Source organism: Ovis aries, chromosome 2 (genome assembly GCF_016772045.2).
Source record: "Ovis aries strain OAR_USU_Benz2616 breed Rambouillet chromosome 2, ARS-UI_Ramb_v3.0, whole genome shotgun sequence".
NCBI lineage: Eukaryota > Metazoa > Chordata > Mammalia > Artiodactyla > Bovidae > Ovis > Ovis aries.
The window spans coordinates 173,261,639-173,282,407 of NC_056055.1; the positions used below are offsets into that span (position 1 = coordinate 173,261,639).

The window sequence follows — 20,769 nt, forward strand, 5'->3', positions numbered from 1 at the left end:
ATTGAGACCTAAAAACCAATTGGAAAGAAGACCAATAACCTAAGGCCAGTAGTAAAATTGAACTTTACAAAACAGCCTCCGTGGGTGTACCTCTACTGGATCTAATTTCCAGCACAGAGAAACAAATAGCGAGCTGCTCTATAGAAGAACTGCCATAAATAATAGAAGCTGGGGAATATTTCATAGATAATGAAAATTCCAGACAATTTATCTTCAGATGAATTAAGAAAATGTGGATAACTTCAACAAATAACACACACACACACACACACACACACACACACACACAAAGGGGGTGGTCTGCAGTACATAGGAGCAAAAATATAATGAAATCCACAGACAGCTTTCCACAAATACACTTTAAGTAAAGGTATGCTTTAGGAAACAAAAGGCCTCTAGTGACAATTTCCTTTATGTTTAGTATTTTTTACAGTAGCATTTTTCCTTGCCATTCATAGACTTACAAATGAGAGGGAGGGCTTATTATTTACTAACTTGATCAATTATGTTACAATACCAAGTATGGATTAGGGTGAACTTTTTCAAGTTTAAACCACATTATTATAGATACCTGAAACCTCTTTGCATCAGAATACATGCCATGTTAAATTTGATTTCTGATAACTAAATTTCAGGATTCAACTCTGAGCATCATAACCAATGTCTCTGGAATGCTATCCATTCCCTTCCTGATGGAAAAGCTAGAAACAGCTCCTACAGACAAACCCATCTTTGCTTAGCTTTCACATATTGAATTTATCTAAATTATTCTTGAACATGGGATTAATTTCTAGTCTGTACTACTTAAGGATACAAGTTTTAAACATTAGTTACTCACCTAGAGCCAGACATCCTGGAATGTGAAGTCAAGTGGGCCTTAGAAAGCATCACTACGAACAAAGCTAGTGGAGGTAATGGAATTCCAGTTGAGCTATTTCAAATCCTGAAAGATGACGTTGTGAAAGTGCTGCACTCAATATGCCAGCAAAGTTGGAAAACTCAGCAGTGGCCACAGACTGGAAAAGGTCAGTTTTCATTCCAATCCCCAAAAAAGGCAATGCCAAAGAATTCTCAGACTACCACACAATTGCACTCATCTCACACGCTAGTAAAGTAATGCTCAAAATCCTCCAAGCCAGGCTTTAGCAGTACATGAACTGTGAACTTCCAGATGTTCAAGCTGGATTTAGAAAAGGCAGAGGAACCAGAGATCAAATTGCCAACATCCACTAGATCATCGAAAAAGCAAGAGAGTTCCAGAAAAACATTTATTTCTGCTTTATTGACTATGCCAAAGCCTTTGACTGTGTAGATCACAATCAACTGTGGAAAATTCTTCAAGAGATGGGAATACCAGACCACCTGACCTGTCTCTTGAGAAACCTGTATTCAGGTCAGGAAGCAACAGTTAGAACTGGACATGGAACAACAGACGGGTTCCAAATAGGAAAAGGAGTATGTCAAGGCTATATACTGTCACCCTGCTTATTTAACTTATATGCAGAGTACATCATGAGAAACACTGGGCTGGAAGAAGCACAAGCTGGAATCAAGATTGCCAGGAGAAATATCAATCACCTCAGATATGCAGATGACACCACCCTTATGGCAGAAAGGGAAAAGGAACTAAAAAGCCTCTTGATGAAAGTGGAAGAGGAGAGTGGAAAAGTTGGCTTAAAGCTCAACATTCAGAAAACGAAGATCATGGCATCTGGTCCCATCACTTCATGGCAAATAGATGGGGAAACAGTGGAAACAGTGTCAGACTTCATTTTTTTGGATTCCAAAATCACTGCAGATAGTGATTGCAGCTATGAAATTAAAAGAAGCTTACTCCTTGGAAGAAAAGTTATGACCAACCTAGATAGCATATTCAAAAGCAGAGACATTACTTTGCCAACAAAGGTCCATCTAGTCAAGGCTATGGCTTTTCCAGTAGTCATGTATGGATGTGAGATTTGGACGGCAAAGAAAGCTGAGTGCCGAAGTATTGATGCCTTTGAACTGTGGTGTTGGAGAAGACTCTTGAGAGTCCCTTGGACTGCAAGGAGATCCAACCAGTCTATCCTGAAGGAGGTCAGTCCTGGGTGTTCATTGGAAGGACTGATGTTGAAGCTGAAATTTCAATATTTTGGCCACCTCATGCGAAGAGTTGACTCATTGGAAAAGACTCTGATGCTTGGAAGGATTGGGGGCAGGAGGAGAAGGGGACGACAGAGGATGAGATGGCTGAATGGCATCACTGACTCGATGGACATGGGTTTGGGTAGACTCTGGGAGATGCTGATGGACAGGGAGGCCTGGCGTGCTGCATTCATGGGGTCACAAAGAGTCAGGCACGACTGAGCAAATCAACTGAACTGAACTAAGCGTTTAGAACAAGTTTCCTTTAAGTCCTAACAGGCATACAAGTACTTTATCTTATCCATACTCTCAAATTTGATAGAGAGTTTTTGATGCATTTGTATGCGCATAGTAAGAATACAGTTTTGGGATCTGTGCTCAGATGAAGTCCTTTTACTCCCTGGATAATTTTCTAGTTAATTAGCAGTAACTAGATTAAATTGCTTAAAAATAGCAATTTAAAACTTGTGTTTAACACTAGTTTTATAAAGGCTTTGCTTTCTTTTATTGTTTTGAGGAGACAAAAGAATTATCACACATTGTTTATAATTACAAATGCCTAGCAGTTATTTCCTTCCTTAATAAATGCCTGGAAAATATCCTAGGAAGGGTAAACTAGTCTTCAGACAAAGGATTCCTTTCAAAGTCCTCTTTCTGATCATCAACCTGGGTCATACCTTTCTTCATACTGAGGAGATTTCTCTACTCAAACTCCCCTATTTGGGTTGTTCCCCTCCTGTTTTCATTAATCATATCTCATCCTTCCCTTCCCGAAACTTTTTTTTTGACAAAATTTGTGTGGATTTTGCAATCCTCTGAACTGTTTTTTCCCCAATATGCTTTATATTTGCTTTGAAGGAAGCAACCAGGATCATCATTTTACTCCACATAACTTAAAAAAAAAAAACAAAAAAAAAAAAACAAGACCAGCCTAATACTTTGCCTTGTCTTAGAACACAATCTTTTTGCCATTATAATAATTTTTCACTTTCAGCAAGTTATGTATCTTTTATCAAAACTTATAAAACCAGCTAGAGATGTCAGTCTTGAAATGACAAATGATATCTAAATAGAAATAGTTATGTTATTTAGACATGTTATTTATATTAATTAACTAGATATTGATTTCCCTTCCATTAAACAATCTCTATAGAAAGTCTGACCAAAATGGGGATTAGAGGGAAGAAACAAGTAGACTTAGTAATAGAAGCCTGTGTAGCTATTCTGCTAAAAGTTTCAGAGTCATAAAGGATTTGCAGACCCATGTTTAAGACACACTTCACTTAAGAATAAAGAACTTATTAACAACTCTCATCTTATACTTTACCTACTAAATTAATTAAAATGTATATATCAGTCCATGTATAATAACAGTATGCAATCATGGGAGAAATTTGAGTTCTCTATCATAATTCTTAATTAAATCTTAGTTTCTATTATATGGGTAAAGCTAAATGAAATATGGAGAAGGAAATGGCAACCCACTCCAGTACTCTTGCCTAGAAAATCCCATGGACGGAGGAGCCTGGTGTCCATGGGGTCGCAAAGAGTCAGACACGACTGAGCGACTTCACTTTCACTTTCACTTTTCAAATGAAATATTCTAATCAGCTTTGCTTAAGATGGCAATTTTATTTGCTATCTAAATGACAGTGTATGCTTTAGGTTCCATTTATGAAAACAGCTTTGATTTAGAGGGAAAAGGTAGAAAAATAGCTCAGAAGAGACAGAAAGAGCTGTGAAAACACTGACAAGATTAGGAACAAAGAGAATTAGGATGAAGAGTTAGGTAAAGGGAAAAACAGAACACCAGTTTTGGGGTATGCAGATGAGACCACTAACTGTATCTACAGCCATAAAGTAATTGATATTCTCCCAACATTATTACATACATATACACACAAAAGCCTTTTATAATATGATTAATCAAATAACATTTCAAGATAATCTAAAAACCAACTGGATTTAATTTTTGTAAACATCATTATAGCTAATATTACCAAGTCATTCTCGGCATTGCCTCGGAGTGGGCAAAGCTTCTATTACTAATTCTATTATATTAATTTCTACCCTCTTATCCACTCTTCTGAACTTCTAATAACTATATGAGCTACTAATAACAAGATAATGACTTCAATTTCAACAGGAAATAATAAAGGAGATACTTTTTCAGCTCTGTATTTGTTGTTTCATGTACTTTACCTGATTCTTGAGATCCAGTTTGGGACACGGGCGACCTCCATTGTATGGTTTTTCTTTCAGCCATCTCGATCGAATTCTCACTCCAATCCCGCAAGATGAACTGCAAGACCCCCAACTTGACCAGTCGCTTAACTTGCAATCAAATGGGCAAGGAATGACGCATTCTTCTTGAATATAGCCTGGAAAAGATTTAAAAGCAGGGAAGAAAATCTGATCAAATTTACTTTGTTTCCATTATTAGAGATCAGATTGCCTAACAATATTGCTGCAGGGGTTTCAATAAACAGACAAAAGATTTCCAAGAGAGATGCATATGATTACTTTTCCATTCCAAATCTGTGCCATCTGCTTACTTCATAGGCAAATCCGGGATTGAGGAAGGAAGAAGGGAAAAGCGCAAGGTCTTCCTTTCTAATAAGAAGAAATGAAGCAGCTCAGGGTTAATGATGGTACTATCTCCTCCTGCACTGGATCTGCATTTCCTTTTCTGGGAACAGAGAGCATAATATAGCCAGTCTCAGTGCCTTCAATCTGCAACGCTTTCACAAAGAACGATCTTGATTCTCACTGTTGTGTAGTGTGACTTGGTAGGAGGAGGGCAAAGACTGAACCACGGATTAGGAAGAGCAGGATACTACTAAAGAAAACATGAGGCATAGTGAAAGGTTGTACATGAGATACTGGACTGGAATCAAGAGGTGCGGGCTGAAATACAGTTGCAGATGTTCTAGCTTTCCAAGCTCTTATTCCTGTCCTCAGCCCACTTCTTGCTACAATCTTTCCCTGATTAACCATCACCTCTACAGATCATTACCAGATATGTATACCCAATTGCCATCTCTCTAATAAGTTCTAGGCCACCTAGAACTTAATCCACTCTAATCAGATGCCTGATTACCCTCAAATTTAACATGTCTAAAGCTGAGGTCACCAGTTTTCTCCTAGAACATTCTAATTTTCTTATATTCCTCACCTTAATTAACTGCAACATATCTGATTTCTATGTACTGGTATATGAAGTAGCTTAGTCCTGTCTGACTCTCTGATTCCATGGACTGTAGCCTACCATGCTCCTCAGGCCATGGAATTTTCCAAGCAAGAGTACTGGAGTGGGTTGCCATTTCCTTCTCCAGGGGATCTTCCGGACCCAGGGATTGAACCCAAGTCTCCTGCATTGCAGGCAGCCGCTTTACCGTCTGAGCCACCAGGGAAGCCCATACTGGTGTATATACCTGTATAATCTCTTCCCTTTGAATCTGGGCAAGACCTGTGATTAGATTATAGTATGTGGCAAAAGGGAAGGGAATGCACAGATATTATTTAGATGCCAAATTTTGAATTAATACAAAGGAAGATTATTCTGAGGGGCCCTGAATTAATCAGGTGAAAAACTTTAAAAGAGTGATTGGGCCTTTTGTCTCTGTGTGTGTGTAGAACAACATTCTCCTACTGGTCTTAAAGAAGCAAATAGCTGTGCTACCGCATGTCTACAGTGAGGCCACAGGGCAGGAGACCACAGGCAGCTTCTAGGGCCTGAGGACAGCCCCTGGCTCTCAGCAAGCAAGAAAACAGGCATCTTATCTCTGCGGGTTGTAATACATGAAGATGATTCTGCCAACAATTACAAGTGAGCTTGGAACAGGAGTTTCCCTCAATCACACCTCTGCAGAATCTTAAATCTTGATTCACAACTCGATTACAGTCTGGTGAGACTCTTCAGCAAAGAATTGAGAGAGGCCATGGCTGTACTCCTGACCCATGGAAACTGTGAGATAAGACATGTTTTGAAGTGCTACATCTATGTTAATTTGTTATGCAGCAACTGAAAGCTAACAGATTATCCAAAATAAAAAATATTTCAGTTACCTTAGACCAGCCTCCATCATTTTACACATATACTAATTAGTTCTTATGTTAAAGCATCACAACAATGTCCCCTACTCTATAATTCTTCTGGTTCATCCTCGGTTCAACTCTTTCTGACCCAGAATACTGAAATATTCTCTCCACGAGTCTCCTTTTCTCCTAATCATTCTCTTTGGTATTGGTCAGTCACTCTGAGGGAAAGGTTACTTTTCTAAAATACATAATAATTTATACTAGTCCTTTTATAACCTTTGCTGATTCTCTATTGCCTTGAAAATAAAGTGATAATCACTTTGCAAAAACTATAAGATTCTTCATAAGTGGGTCTAAACAAAGATTTTCAGCTTTGGCCCCAAAATATGTTCCCATTGGCCAGGTTATACTATGGACTAATTCAACCAAATCTCAGAGGATGGGACCTGGATAGTGGTAGTTTTTAAAGATCCCCAGAGAATTCTAATGTGTAACCTAGTCTCAGAACAACCTCCTGACTTGTTTTCCTCCTGCCCTTCCCTCTCCTATATCTTGAAATCTTTCCACATAGACTCCTTCATCTTCTCCAACAATATTTGTGCCTTTCCTCATGAAAACACTCTGCTCTCCCTCTAACCAGCTTAGCTTTCATTACTTCCCTAGTGGCTCAGATACTATAGTCCATGGGGTCGCAAGGAATTGGACACAACTTAGCGACTAACACACACACACAGACACACACACTCTCTCTCTCTCTCTCTCTCTCTCTCTCTTCAACTACTCTCTTGAAATATGGTTGACCATCTGGCCCCATCACTCTGCTGCTATGCCCAGTCTGGCAAAACTTCAGATCTAAATTGGTCCAACTACCTTCCTACTCCGTGCTTAATACTGGAAACCAAGTGGAGATTAAGGCAGTGCTAATGCCACACACTGCTTGGTGATTCTTCTGAGTTTTCTCCTCACTCCCATTCCACATGACAGCTTTACCAAACCTCCTCTCCTATCTTCAAACTTTTAAGATCTGTTGTTTTTCAGAAGAAATAAGAATGAATATGAACTCTTTTAATTTCCTATGACTATATTTGTATGAACTTCCATATTTTTCTTCTATCTTCATATCACAATGGAAAAGATAATCATTTTCTTATATAAGCCATCTTTTCACCACTTGCTATCTCTCTACACTCTCTAATTTTAGAGTTATATTTCTCATACATTAATACTAGAATGATTGTACATTCCCAAATAACACTCACTGATAAGAAAGAGCACATTTTAAACACCTAAGTCATCAAGAAGGATCCCTCCGAGGTTGAAAACAAATTCTATTTGGGATTGTTAACATTCTCTGTTGTTTATCATAGTTATAATTGTACAGTCATTACTAAGGTGTTTTGATTATTAACTTAGTACTAGGTATATAAAAAATGCTAACTATAGGATTAACTAGAGGCCACAGGCAATACTTGGTTTTATAGAGAAACTGAGTCACAAAATGATTCCATTTGCTACGGAATGAAAAAAGCAGATTAGTAATTGAGTGAAATTAATTTTCATGGTGTAAATGCTTCAAATATGAAATTTCAGGAGACTTCATATAAATAGCTTGTTAATCCTTGTGTGTCTACTTAGATTCTATTTTAAAACAGATTTTGAATTAGATGCTTTTTTAAATCAAGGAGATTTAATATAAATATCATCTATATTTACATATCGAAGGGTTTTTAATTACAGGGCCTCTTAGCGATATGTTTTTCTTTTTTTTCCCCATGATAAGACATGAAACCAGAGGATTTCTACGAAAGTCAAGGTCATAAATTCAATGAGTAAAATATAATTCTGAAATTCAACAGATTTGAACAACAGTGACATTTATTTTTCAAAATAGTTATTGGCATGCTAGAGTATTCTCCAAAGGAAAGACCATACTGAGAACCATTAATAACTTCATAGTTTTATACCTATCTTATAATTGAAAGGATTAGTTATATATACATAATACTTGCAGCTATTGGTAATAGAATATGATCAAATGTGGCTACCTACAAGTTAACCTGCCATAAGAGACTTCCAATTTCTGACTATGGAAACTTCAATAATGTTTTAAAAGTTCATTTACATAAAACATACCACAGACTAGCTGCACTGGCCACATTCATAAATCTAAACCCAACTGCTATGAAAGAAGCACTTTTTCTACTGAAAATATTTTACACTATAATTTATAAGCAGAATGTGTTGCTTGGACCAACATATTACTTGACCTGTAGATGCCTTCATGTTCTATTTTAGTTATCTGTATGCATGTGAAATTGAGCATGAAGTAGTTATTATAAAATTATCAGTACAGAATGCAACAACATAGTGATTTTATAAGACATATACATTGTACACAGTAGGTATTCAAAAAGTATCTTGATATTACAGATAAAGATGAGCTGAATAAAATATATTAATAGAATCTGTATGTTATAGCTGGAGGAATTTAATGACTTACTCCCAAAAGGGCTGAAGCCCAGGAACCTGGTTTCAATCTATATTATTAATCCCCACATATTTCTCTTTGCTGCTGCTGCTGCTGCTGCTGCCAAGTCGCTTCAGTCGTGTCCAACTCTGTGTGACTCCATAGATGGCAGCCCATTGCTCTTTAGGTTAGCTCAACAGATGTAGAACTCAGCTCTCTAAAACTGATGGCCTCAACGATAAGACCACTTCTCAGGATATTATGTGCTATGGATATTTTTCTTTTAGCATTCAAGTACTAACACTTCCCCTTCACACCTCTCACTGCCCCCTGAAAATCTTGTTTTGGAAGATGTGAAAGAAGGAAATATTGATGATATTAAGCCTGAGGAAATAACCTAGGTTAATTTACTTATATTTTCCCACTGTGTAAAGTAATAGCAAACATCTGCCTAGACAGTGAATGTTCTATTGACTAACACTGCTAAAAGAATAAAAACACACTACCAAAAATAAAATGTTGCTCATCTCTTCCCCAGTGCAAAGTGAAAATCTGGAAGAACTTTGTGAGTTAGAATGATATCATGTCTTCATTTGTCCATATTTAAAGATTTATTAATACATTTTAGTCCTATCATTTATCTAATAAAATATACCATACTTAAAAGTATGTGATGATTTCAGTCAGAATGGTTTAGATATTCTTCAGAAAAGGTGGGGAAAGCATGGGGGCAGATGTTTTAATATTATCACAGGAAAGAATTTGAGAAATTAGATCAATACTTTGCCATTGTTCTTAAGGGAAACACTGACAAACATCTGTTTAAGATCTCAGTCCACTAGCATGTGGCTAGAGTGTGAACTGAAGTGCCAGCTTGCTGTTGTGCATTTATATTTTGAACTGAGAATACTGCTCATGAACAGCAGTTACATTCTTTCAAAGATGCAGTCTTTCAAAAATGGGCCTAACCTTGTTTAGGCATCTGGAGGCCTGAGAAGGGAAGAGCTGGAAAGCACCTAAAGTACCATTGTTTCTTCCTTTAAAATTTTGAGTTATGGCATGGAAGAATTGATGTTTTTGAACTGTGGTGCTGGAGAAGACTCTTGAGAGTCCCTTGGATAGCAAGGAGATCAAACCAGTCAATCCTAAAGGAAATCAACCCTGAATATTCACTGGAAGGATTGATGCTGAAACTTCAATATTTGGAGCTGATGCGAAGAGCCACCTGATGTGAAGAGTTACTTGATGGGAAGAGCTGATTCACTGGAAAAGATCCTGATGCTAGGAAAGATTGCGGGCAGGAGGAGAAGCGGGTAACAGGGGATGAGATGGTTGGATGGCATCACCGACTCAATGGATATGAGTTTGAGCAAATTCCGGGGTATAGTGAAGGACAGAGGAGCATGGCATGCTGCAGTCCATGGGGTTGCAAAGAGTCAGACACAATTGAGCGACTGAATAACAATAGCAACAATAAAAAGAACAGTTTTGAAAATATATTCCCTACTGGTAGAAGAATACCTTTACTGCATATATGAAAACCCATTAGCACAGACTCTCTAATATTAACCATTATAAAATATGGTTATGGTACTGCAAATAACAAAGTAGCTTATTTGGATCCACAATCTTATCAGATACCTGAATACAGCTAAATAAGAAGTCATACAAAGATCTAATAATCACATTAAGGAAAAAGTTTTCTGGATTCCCTAAAACTCAAAAATTTCACAGCATATTATGTATTAAATTTTATTACATCTACCAGAAATAAAATCATCTGTCGACTAGTTTTCTTAATTAAAAATATAATTTATTGGTAAACTTTCAGATGAAAAGCTATTGAAAGTCATTAAGGTCAAAAGCTTCAACCTATAGACTGGTCAGAATTAGAAAGGAAAGTTGAATCCAGACTTGATGGAGATACACAGCTCACAATTAAGTAGGAAAAAATAATTATTTTTACCCCAGAATGTACTCTTTGGTTCTAGAGTGACAAAACAGAAAATCAACCCTGGCCCTAAAGAATTTCACATTTTTCTAGAAAGCAGTCTTATAAGTAAGAAAAAAAAAAACACATAGTATATAATCAATGACTTTAATTATACGATACAAATAATATATATAAATCATATAACAATCTGAGGTAACAGATTCTGGCTTCAACTGTCTATCACATGAAAATAAAAGACTGGCACATTTTTTCAGGAGGCACAGGTTTTTGACTAATTGCTCAACCTGGTTCACTTACTCAAAGTAAATGTATCAGTGTCAATTTAATCAATCAACCGAATCATAGCAAGAACTGATCTTCTAAATTGAATTACCCAGGCAATTTAATATAGATGGTATCTGCAGGTGTTCATACAGACAAAGTTTCAGCATTAATAGCCTTGTATCTGGCTCCTCTAGGCAGACAGAAGAGAGATTTTGCTCTTAGAAGATATTAAGGATGTTAGGACAAATGAAACACTAGACACAGAATCATTTGAACCATTCAATTAGGACTGTATATACCAAAGCAGTTTTTATCATTACTGCAAATAAATGCTGTTAGAATTAAAGTGACTGAATGCTTTAACCACATAATAAACTTGGCATTTGAAACACTGCAAAGCTGCAGATTGTAGACAAGACAATATTACGGGGTAATTTGTAGGACTGTGGCTGCAAGAGCCTGTATAAAGTCCTCTCGTGACATCTCCTCTCCCTGAGAAAATCTTGACTTAAATTATACCAGTCAGTAATTTACACTTTCTTTCAAAGTTCTGAAAGCTGATCTCAGAGCACATCTGAGACGCTGTTATTCTTGTCACATCATCAGTGCTATTCTCCAAATACTTTTGGTTTTGCTTCTGGACACATGGCGTGATTGCACTTCCCTGACTCTAGAATTGAGATGTGATCTTCTTGCTATATCCAGTGAAGTGTAAGCAGAAGTGAAGTGTGTCAGTTCCAGGTGGCAGCGTTAGGAACTCAAGTGTAGGGATTTCCCTCATGGTCCAGTGGCTAAGACTCCACGGTCCCAATGCAGGGGACCTAGGTTCAATCCCTGGTCTGGGAACTAGGTTTCACATGCTGCGACTAAGACCAGGAGCAACCAAGTAAATTAATTAAGTAAAGAATTATTTTTAATAAAAGAGCTGGAGTGTAATTTGTTCCCCTCTTTCCTTCTATATGCCAGAGGGTCCAAAAACACCAGCCAATGCACAATGGACACGGATACTGAATGATCTTAATGGCTTTCATTCTCTGGGATTTTGAAACTCTCAGTTTCATTTGTTACCATATCATAACCTATCTTATTCTAACGCATCAACAGTGGCATAAGAAAGTATATCTTCAGAAGATCAAGTAAAGAGCACTCAGTTCAGTTCAGTCGCTCAGTCATGTCCGACTGTGTGACCCCATGAATCGCAGCACACCAGGCCTCCCTGTCCATCACCAACTCCATGAGTCTACCCAAACTCATGTCCATTGAATCGGTGATGCCATCCAGCCATCTCATCCACTGTTGTCCCCTTCTCCTCCTGCCCCCAATCTCTCCCAGCATCAGGGTCTTTTCCAATGAGTCAACTCTTCACATCAGGTGGCCCAAATATTGGAGTTTCAGCTTCAACATCAGTCCTTCCAATGAACACCGAGGACTGATCTCCTTTAGGATGGACTGGTTGAATTTTCTCGCAGTCCAAGGGACTCTCAAGAGTCTTCTCCAATACCACAGTTCAAAAGTATCAATTCTTCGGCACTCAGCTTTCTTCACAGTCCAACTCTCACATCCATACATGACCACTGGAAAAACCATAGTCTTGACTAGACGGACCTTTGTTGGCAAAATAATGTCTCTGCCTTTTAATATGCTATCTAGGTTGGTCATAAAAATATTTAGAGTAGTTTGAGCATCTATACATAATGTCCTAGGAAAATAATATTAAGTTGTATCAGCAGTTATCACAGTCTGAATGGCAGCATCATCCAATGAGAATGTGACTTTGCAAAAGTTGAGCCTATAGGTATGTATTTCAGGAAAATATATGATTTATTATTTTAAAAAAGGACTAGTGATATGGATTATAAACCAAGGTCTGACCTTATGTGATCTGGAATAAAATATTAAATCTCAATCATTCAATTTTCTCTCATGAAAATAAAAATGCATAAAATAAAAATAAGAATAAAAATAAAAATAGAATAAAAAATAAAAGAATAAAAAATAAAAATAAGAATGCATGTCTTTTAAAAAATTCTCTTTAATACTGTAAGGTCAAAAACATAATAAGCAGGGGTTTGTGGAAAAATAACATATAATACAAGCAGCATGTTAATATTTTACCATTACTAAAAGCTATATAGCAAGGTAAAAATGTTTTTTCCTTATCTTGTTTCTGGTGCTAGTGATTGATAGAGAACATAATTCTGTGAAGATGCTTAAACAGAAAAATTATAGGGTAATAATTTTCAAATTTGGTGCCATTTCTCATTCCAGATCATTTCCATATAAATTAAAGGCTAAGATAACATTGACAAAATGAGCAATTTTTTACTGGATCAGTAAATCAATTGTGTTTTGAGTCCATCTCTGTCTTTCCAAGTCTGCTTCCACCAGCCAAGGCCAGATGCTCATTATCTCTCACCTGGACTATTATAATGGCTCCTTAACTGGACTCCAGGTCTCCCATCTCTTAACCCACTCCATATCTGATCACATGAAAGAACACAAGAGGAGTCTACCTAGAAAGCTCCACTTCGGAAAAGGTGCATGCAAGAGGGAGGTCCTGAAGTTTAAGCTTCACTGAGTGGATTGAGTGCTATGGCCATCAGTCCCTGCATCTTACGAGCACCAGCACTTAAACATAATTCCTAAAGGTGGCAACAAGAAACATCAAAAATACCTACTACAGAATGAATACCTTAGAAGAGGCAGATGACAACATGATCATTCAGAGCCAACTTCCTGCAAGCCCTGGGGCACAGAATAAAGCTCATTCTGTGCTGAGATGTGCATAGAATAAACTTCAGAATGAAACATCAATTATGTTTTTATTTGCTGGAATGTTGGGTCATCCAGACAGTGATTTTTATCCATGAACAATGAAATAAGTTGTTATTAAAGATTCTAAATTATGGATTACACGACCAATCAAATTTACCTCCAAAAGTTTGCTTTTGCCAAAGAACTGCATCTTTCACTGAGCTAATGCAGAAATCAATGTACTGGAATGAATTCATAGCACATTAACTCCTTGCAAGTTACTGTAAAAAACCTTTAAAATATCACCAAGGTGTAAAATTAAATAGGACTCCTAGCCTTGATTTATACTGCATGCTGATAATGGTGAATTTGTTTCACTCACCAATAAATTTGTTTCCTAATGGATTGTGGATCAGCCAGTCCAGTCCAGAGATTTACATTTAGGTTTCTCTTGTCTTCTATAGACAAATAGATATCTGATGATTTTATTTACTGATATTTCATGATATAACTGCTAAATGAACAAAATAAGATGCAAAGAAAGGGTGAGATGTTTGATTACTTTTCCTATAAGAAAACTGAAATAGTCAATAATCTTCTAGTTATAGTAATCATGTCAAGGAACTATGGATGATTCCAAGTCACAAAGAGAGAGGGCCTTTTACATCAGCAGAAAGTCTCAAGAAGGACCAGAAGTGTCTTTCAGAAGAGAGAACAAAAAGTGACAGAAAAGAGTTTATTCAATTCCTGGGGTTGTCATAATCAATAGTCACAAACTTGGAGGCTTAAAAAAGCAGAAAATATCCTCTCATAGTTCGAGAGGCTGGGAGTCTGAAATTAAGGTATTGGTAGGGCTGTGCTGCCTGCAAAGTCTGTGGGAGAAAACCCCCTTCCTTGCCCTTCCAGCTCCTGATGACTCTAGGCATTCCTTGGCTTGTGGGAGCACACCCTCAGTTGCTGTCTTATCTTCACAAAGTCATCTTTCCCGAGTGCCTGTGTCTCAAATCTCCCTCTCCTTCCTCTTAGAAGGATGTCAGTCATTGGATTTAGAGTACATCCTAAATCCAGGATGATCTCATCTTAATTTCCTTGTCTTAATTACATCTGTAAACACCTTGGTTGCAAATAAGGTCACATTCACAGGTACTGGAAGCTAGGACTTTAATGCATTTAACATATTTTGGCGGACAAAGTCAACCTATTAGAGGAATGAAGACTATGGTAAGAGAAAGTGTTAACACATGGATGACGGTTTGACCATGGATATCACGCCTTCCTAGGCCTATCCCCCATTTTAACAAGAGCTATCTAAATCTTCTGTTGTTGTTGAGTCACTAAGTTGTATCCAACTCTTTTGTGACCCCATGGACTGTAGCCTGCCAGGCTCCTCTGTGCGTGGGGTTTTCCAGACAAGAATATTGGAGTGGGTTGCTGTGCCCTCCTCCAGAGGATCTTCCTGACACAGGAGTGAAATCCACGTCTTCTGCACTGCAGGCAGAATCTTTACCACTGAACCACTGGGGTGGCTAAATTTTCTCAGCTTCAGTTTTTTTGGAATATTTTTAAACATTAGACTTATGTATTTATTTGGTGGGGTCAGGTCTTAGTTGCAGCCTGAGGGAACTTTGTTGAAGTGCACGGATTTTCTAGTTGTGGTCTTCAGACTCAGTAGTTGTGGCTCACGGACCCATTTGTCCTGCAGCATGTGGTATCCTAGTTCCCCACCAGAGACTGAACTCACATCCCCTGCATTGCAAGATGGATTCTTAACCACTGGACCACCAGTGAAGTCCTCAGGTTCACTTGTATCATCTAAAACAAAGATTGGACAATTTTGACTTGCAGGTCAAATCCAAATTGACTCTTTTTAAAGTAGTTTTGTTGGAATAGAGACACAATCATTTAAGTGCTGTGTGTAGTGATTTTTCCACTGAAACAGCAGAGGTGCCTAGCTGTGATGGAGACAGTATGACTCACAAAGCTAAAAATATTTATCATCTAGATCTTCACAACAATGTTTACAACATCAGATTTCTAAAATGGGAATAGTAATAGTACCCACTGTATAAGATTATTATGAGGATTAATTGAGCACTCGAAGTGTGGACCACACAGTGAACACTATTTCTCTAAGATAGGAACAGTGCCATGGTGGATAATAGCATGGGCTTGAAAATGGGAAAGAGCTAATTTCAAAGTCAACCAGGACACTTACTACTAGTGGTATTAATTTGCAGCTGTCATTGAACCCCTTCAAGCCTCAATGTTCACATCTGCCAGATGGAGGTAATTATTCCCGACTTCAAAGAATTGGTTTGTGCATTAGAGCGTCTGGAATGCGGAATTAACCATGGCTACTACTATTTCCTGACTGCAGCCATGAAATTAAAAGACGCTTACTCCTCGGAAGAAAAGTTATGACCAACCTAGGTGGCATATTGAAAAGCAGAGACATTACTTTGCCAAAAAAGGTCCATCTAGTCAAGACTATGGTTTTTCCAGTGGTCATGTATGGATGTGAGAGTTGGACTGTGAAGAAAGCTGAGCGCCGAATTGATGCTTTTGAACTGTGGTATTGAGGAAGACTCTTGAGAGTCCCTTGGACTGCAAGGAGGTCCAACCGGTCCATTCTAAAGGAGATCGGCCCTGGGGGTTCTTTGGAAAGAATGATGCTAAAGCTGAAGCTCCAGGATTTTGGCCACCTCATGTGAAGAGTTGACTCACTAGAAAAGACTCTGTTGCTGGGAGGGATTGGGGACAGGAGGAAAAGGGGACGACAGAGGATGAGATGGCTGGATGGCATCACTGACTCGATGGACATGAGATTGAGTAAACTCCGGGAGATGGTGATAGACAGGGAGGCCTGGCATGCTGTGATTCATGGGGTCGCAAAGAGTAGGATGAGACTGAGCGACTGAACTATTTCCAGGTGGCACTAGTGGTAAAGAACCTGTCTGCCAATGCAGAAGATGTAAGGGATGCATGTTTGATTCCTGGGTAGGGAAGGTCCCCTGGAGGAGGGCATGGAAACACACTTCAGTATTTTTGCCTGGAGAATCCCCATGGACAGAGAAACCCAGCAGGCTATGGTCCATAGGGTTGCAAAGAGTCAGACACGACTGAAGCAACTTAACAAACAGCATGGACTACTATTCTTATTCATTACAAAGTAGTTACAGTATCATCTTTGATGCATGAAATGGAGATGGGAGGTAGGAAGACAGTCCCAACTTGAGAAATCACATACAGGAGAAGACCCAACATCTTAAGTCTTTGCAAGAAAGCTACTTTCACATCAAGACCCAGACCTCTATTTCATAGGGGAATGAGGAAAGTGTGCATGTGAATTTTTGTCTGTTGATTAAACAAACAGAACAGGTAATGATCATCTTTTGGTGCATGACAACTAATAACCCCAATCCAATTATAAATTAGAATATTGAACAAACAGAGCTTGAAGGCCACTAGAGACTGAAGTGACATTTTAAGATTTTAAAGAAAAACACAATGAGAGTAAAGAAAAAGCACAGGACCTGCCAGGCAATCACATGCTTAATATAGATCAAGTATTATCATTATTATTGGAAAAAGTTCCTCCCTGATAACCTTACAGCATCTGTTATTGCAATGCCCATCCAGCATGACACCTATAAGCCATGATTATCCTTTGCTTCATATTGGAAACTTGAAGTTCGAGTAACAAGCAGACTATATTGTGCTATACAATTTCTGCTAATTAAATTTCTTTATTGTGGTATTCTGTGCCTCACATTCTCAGTTGGGATAAATCCCAAGGGAATACGGGACTATACAGCTTGAGTCCATTAAAAACTTAAGGGGGTGAGGGAAAAATTAGGAGCTTGGGGTTAACAGATACACATTAGTACAGATAAAATAGATAAACCACAAGGACCCACTGCTTAGCACAGGGAATTAAATTCCATGTCTTGTAATAACCTATAATGGAAAAGCATTTGAAATAGGTATGCATAACTGAATCACCCTGCTACACTTCTGAAACTAACACAACACTGAAAATCAACTACACTTCAAAAATTAAATAAATAAAATTTGAAAAAATTTAACTTGGGGAAGCAAGACTACAAATGTACTGCATAAGTTTGTGAGAAATCTATTTCTCCTTCACTGTGAGAGAAAGTATAAATTGTATAGGCTATTTTCCCCTTCACTTTTAGTGAGATATAATTAAAACATAGCACTATATACATTTAAGGTATAAACATGATAATTTGTCTTACATATATCATGAAATGATTATCACCCTAAGTTAAGTGAAAATCCGTCATCTCACAGAGATGCACATTATCATCCCCAGTCCTAACCAATAGTGTTCCTCCGTCTGTTCCCCATCCTACTCCTTTATTAAAGTCCCAGATGTTTTGAAACGACTTACAGGGACTTCTATAATCTACTGCTTCAATGTCTCTCCATTATGAAACTCTGTACCTTTACAATGTTCAACAGGTGGTAATAAGTTCAAAATATGGAGATATAATTCAGGAAGCACTTGAAGACAACTTCTTTTGTTCTATTTCATGCTCTACACAATCATCCTAGCTTTATAGGGATATCTTTACAATCATCAGCGTTTCCCTGACAGTTCAGTTGGTAAAGAATCTGCCTGCAATGCTGGAGACACGGGTTCAATTCCTGGGTCCAGAATATCCATTGGAGAAGGGTTAGGCTACCCACTCCAGTATTCTTGGGCTTCCATTGAGGCTCAGCTAGTAAAGAATATGCCTGCAATGCAGGAGGCCTGGGTTTGATCCCTGGGTTGGGAAGATCTGGAGAAGGGAAAGGCTCTAGCCTGGAGAACTGCATGGACTGTATAGTCCATGGGGTCGCAAAGAGTTGGACACGACTGAGTGACTTTCATTTTCCTTTCCTCACAATCATCATGTAAGCTGTGTATATTTCAGAGTGTAACTCTGGTCCAAGAATGCGCTGAGTATACTATCTGGAGTTAACATGTCTGCATTCACCCTTCCAGTGTCCCAAAAGATGATTCAGAAAAAGAAATGAGATAAACTCCTCAAGTCTTATCATTTAAGAGGATGAGACAGTACCAACTAAGCTATTTTAAGGTATGAATTTTTGTCTTGGAGCTGTTGGAAATAATCAGGTGAAACCAACCCACACCTGGGTTAAGCAGAACTCCAGGGACATATTATACAGACAGCAGACCTAAAAATTTTGTTCTAGCATTGATTCCATATATGAGACTCAAAATCTGAGAGTTGTCAACAGTACAATTATAAAGGTAGAGGTATAGACATGGAAAGCAAAAGTAAAAAACAGTTGGAAGGAGAAAATATACTTAGAGTTCAAAGGCTCTCAGCTATTATTGTTTTGGTATATTTCTCCTTATTTTGTTAATGTTATTGTTTTTAGTGTTGTTGTTGGTTTTCTTTTTGGTAAATTATATTAATACTATCTTACTATCTACCTAATAATCATACTGTAGCAGAGGTGCCATAACAGGCTATTCACATCATTCATTGATTGGCTAAGACGGTATAAAGCCTGAACAGTTTATCACTATGGGAAAATAAACATAAAATGATAAATATGTGTAAAAGATAGAATACTATGCAGTGCCCCCAAAAGAATAAACAAATCTACATACAGAAGAATGAATAGAGGCAGTTGATATATTAAGAGACACATTCTGGAACCAAATTTCCTGGAAGAGAAGACAAGCTTGACATTCTTAGTTGAGCAAGCTTGTGCAAGATCCTTAACCTCCCTATTCCTTAATTTCCTTTGGAAGGACTGAAGCTCCAATACTTTGGCCACCTGATGCAGAGTCAACTCGCTGGAAAAGATGTGAAACTGGGAAAGCTTGAGGGCAAGAGGAGATGGGCGCAACAGAGGATGAGATGGTTGGATGGCATCATTGACCCAATGGACATGAGTTCAAGCAAACTCCTGAAGATAGTGAAGGACAGAGCAGCCTGGCATGCTTCAGTCCATGGGGTCTCAAAGAGTCAGACACAACTTACTGATTGAATAGCAACAACCTGATGATAAAACTAACATCTAATCTAGACTGTTGATAAGAATAACATGAGTTAACAGAGAGCATTTAGAGACAGGTATAGCCTATTTTAAATGTTCAATAGACGTTAGCTCTCATCATCAGGGAACAAACAAATAGCACAAGCATGTGGTTCAGCAGTCCCACTACCAGGCATATATACAAAGAAAATCAAATCAACGTGTCAAAGAAACATCTATACTCCCATGCTCATTGCAACATTACTCACAATAGCCAAGATATGAAAACAATCTATCAGTCCAGGGATGAATGATAAAGAAAATGTGATATATACAAACAAGGAAATATTACTCAGCCTAAGAAAGAAATCTTGCCATTTGTGACAACTTGGAGGGTGTTACATTTTGTGTTGCTGGCATGCTTGGTGGTGCCGGACTTTTTGCAACTCCAGGTACTGTAGCCTGCTAGGCTTCTCTGTCTGTGGAATCATCCTGCCAAGAATACTGGAGTGGGTTGCCATTTCCTCCTCCAAGGGATCTCCCCAATCCAGGGATCTAACCTGCCTCTCCTGTGGCTCCTACATTGGGAGGCAGATTCTTCACCACTTGAGCCACCTGGAAGCCCTGGAGAGTGTTATGCTAAGTGAAATAAGCTAGACACAGAAAGAAAAATACTGCATAATTTCACTTACATGTAGAATCTAAAAATAGTTGAACCAATAAAATCAGAGTAGAATGGAGGTTGCCAGAGGTTACAGAGTTGGGGCAGTGGGGAGATGCCGGCCAAAGGAGACGTTTCATTTGCACAGGAGGAATAAGCCCTGGAAATCTAACGTACAACATGGTAGTTAATGATATTGTATTATATACTTGAAATCTGCTGAGAGTAGATCTCAGTTATTTTTACCATACATGTAAAAAATGCTACCTATGTAAGGTGATGTGTATGTTTATAAGCTTGACTGTGGGGATTATTTCACTATGTATATGTATATCAAAACATCAAATTGTACACCTTAAATATATACAACCTTATGTGTCACTTATACTCCAATAAAGGTAAAAAAAGTAAGATGGTTATATACTCTAAATGTACATCAAAACAAGCTAAATAATTATATTCATACTTCAGGAACACATAGACTTC

General features: G+C 38.0%; 1 protein-coding gene across 2 annotated transcripts in view; it reads right to left on the bottom strand.

Moving 5' to 3' along the window:
* The window catches only part of THSD7B (thrombospondin type 1 domain containing 7B), a 1,048,668-nt gene that overhangs the window by 247,995 nt on the left and 779,904 nt on the right, over positions 1-20,769 (bottom strand). For both annotated transcript variants that reach the window (XM_060411164.1, XM_027965001.3), the window contains one exon: positions 4,327-4,505. In XM_060411164.1, the coding sequence (XP_060267147.1) occupies positions 4,327-4,505 (179 nt within the window). The remainder of the gene's footprint in view (positions 1-4,326; positions 4,506-20,769) is intronic.